Source organism: Eimeria mitis, genomic scaffold (assembly GCF_000499745.2).
Source record: "Eimeria mitis Houghton genomic scaffold, Emh_scaff6433, whole genome shotgun sequence".
NCBI classification, from domain to species: Eukaryota; Apicomplexa; class Conoidasida; order Eucoccidiorida; family Eimeriidae; genus Eimeria; species Eimeria mitis.
Window position 1 is genome coordinate 1 of NW_013574599.1, and position 1,590 is coordinate 1,590.

The 1,590-nt window shown below is 40.1% G+C and overlaps 1 protein-coding gene across 1 annotated transcript in view; it reads left to right on the forward strand.

Annotated features, from left to right (window-relative positions):
* Positions 1 to 126: 126 nt before the first annotated feature.
* EMH_0087430 (uncharacterized protein) overlaps positions 127 to 1,590 on the forward strand; it is a gene marked incomplete at both ends in the record, with an annotated part of 2,054 nt that continues 590 nt past the window's right edge. The window contains 2 exons of the mRNA XM_013501159.1: positions 127 to 233; positions 344 to 929. Coding sequence (XP_013356613.1) covers positions 127 to 233; positions 344 to 929 — 693 coding nt within the window. The remainder of the gene's footprint in view (positions 234 to 343; positions 930 to 1,590) is intronic.

Below are 1,590 nucleotides of genomic sequence, written 5' to 3' on the forward strand. Positions count from 1 at the left end.
GCAGCAGCAGCAGGCAGCAGCAAGGAGAAGCGCCGCCGCAAGCTGGACATACACTCCGTTCTCCGCGCAGTACAGCTCGAGGCCCCCCCTGCGCTGCTGCTGCATGCGTGGCAGACCCTCGGCTTCATGGGGGCCCTCAGGCTGAGTGGGGGCCCCCAAAAGGCAGAGCTATACGGGGCCTCGCGTCAGCGTCTCCTTTTTCTTGTAGACGATGAGCAGACAACGCAGCTCTGGTGTGTTTCACAAACAGCAGCAGCTGCAGCAGCAGCAGCAGCAGCAGCTGCAGCAACAGCTGTGTCTCTACCTGATTTATACTTTTGTTGTTATCCTTGTGAGTGCTCAGGAGCAACGCGCTGGCGCTGCTGCATGCAGGGGGGGATTCGCTGCTGCTGGCTGTCGACTTAGAATGGGGCTTTGCCTCTGCTGAGCAGCAGCAACACGAGCGCTGCATGCAGGCAACAGCAGCAGCAGCAGCAGCAGCAACAGCAGCAACAGCAGCAGCAGCAGCAGCAGCAGGACACGCAAGGCTTTCTCTCTTGCAGCTTTGTGTTGAGCGTCAAATGCCCATAGATAAAGGACCCGAAAAGAACAGCAACAGCAATGCTGCTGCTGCTGCTGCTGCTGCTGCTGCAGGGTCTGCTGCTGCAGCAGCAGCGACGGCACCGCGGCATAACAGCAGCGTGAGGATTTGTGGGGGTGCTATGGAGGACAAAACTAGAGCAGCAGCAGCAGCAGCAACAGCAGCAGCAGCAGCAACAGCAGCAGCAGCAGGAACAGCAGCAGAAAGCGGCGTTACAGCAGAGCTTCTTGCTGCAGTTGCTGCTGCAGCAGATATAGGTTTTGTTGTTTTGTTTGATTTATATAATAAAACAAAACAAATGGTTACTCATCTCAGGCTCTTGCTGGAGGACCCGCTAATCCCTAAAGTTGTAAGAATATAAAAATAAAACATGCATGCATGCATGCATGCATGCAAGCGTCTATGCATGCATGCATGCATGCATGCATGCATGCGTGCATGCATGCGTACATCTATGCATGCTGGGGCCCAGAGGGTGTGTGGTTTCTCTTTGTTGCTGCTAACGTGGAGCAGCTTCTGATATATACATATATATATATATATATATATATATATATATATATATATATATATATATATATATATATATATATATCAGTACAAAAATATAAATATATAAATATAATATATAATATATATTATATATAGAATATATAGAATATATATTATATATATTTTATATAGAATATATAGAATATATATTATATATATTTTATATAGAATATATATAACATATATTATATATATTCTATATATAATATATATTATATATTGTATTTGTATATTTATATTTTATATACATAGAATATATAGAATATATATTATATATGTTATACATATTATATATATTGCATATTATATATTATACATTATATATTATATAATATATAATATATATAATATATAATACAAATACAAACAAAAATATAAACATAAACAGATACATAAACATAAACCCAAATATAAAAAAAAAAAAAAAAAAAAAAAAAAAAAAAAAAAAAAAAAAAAAA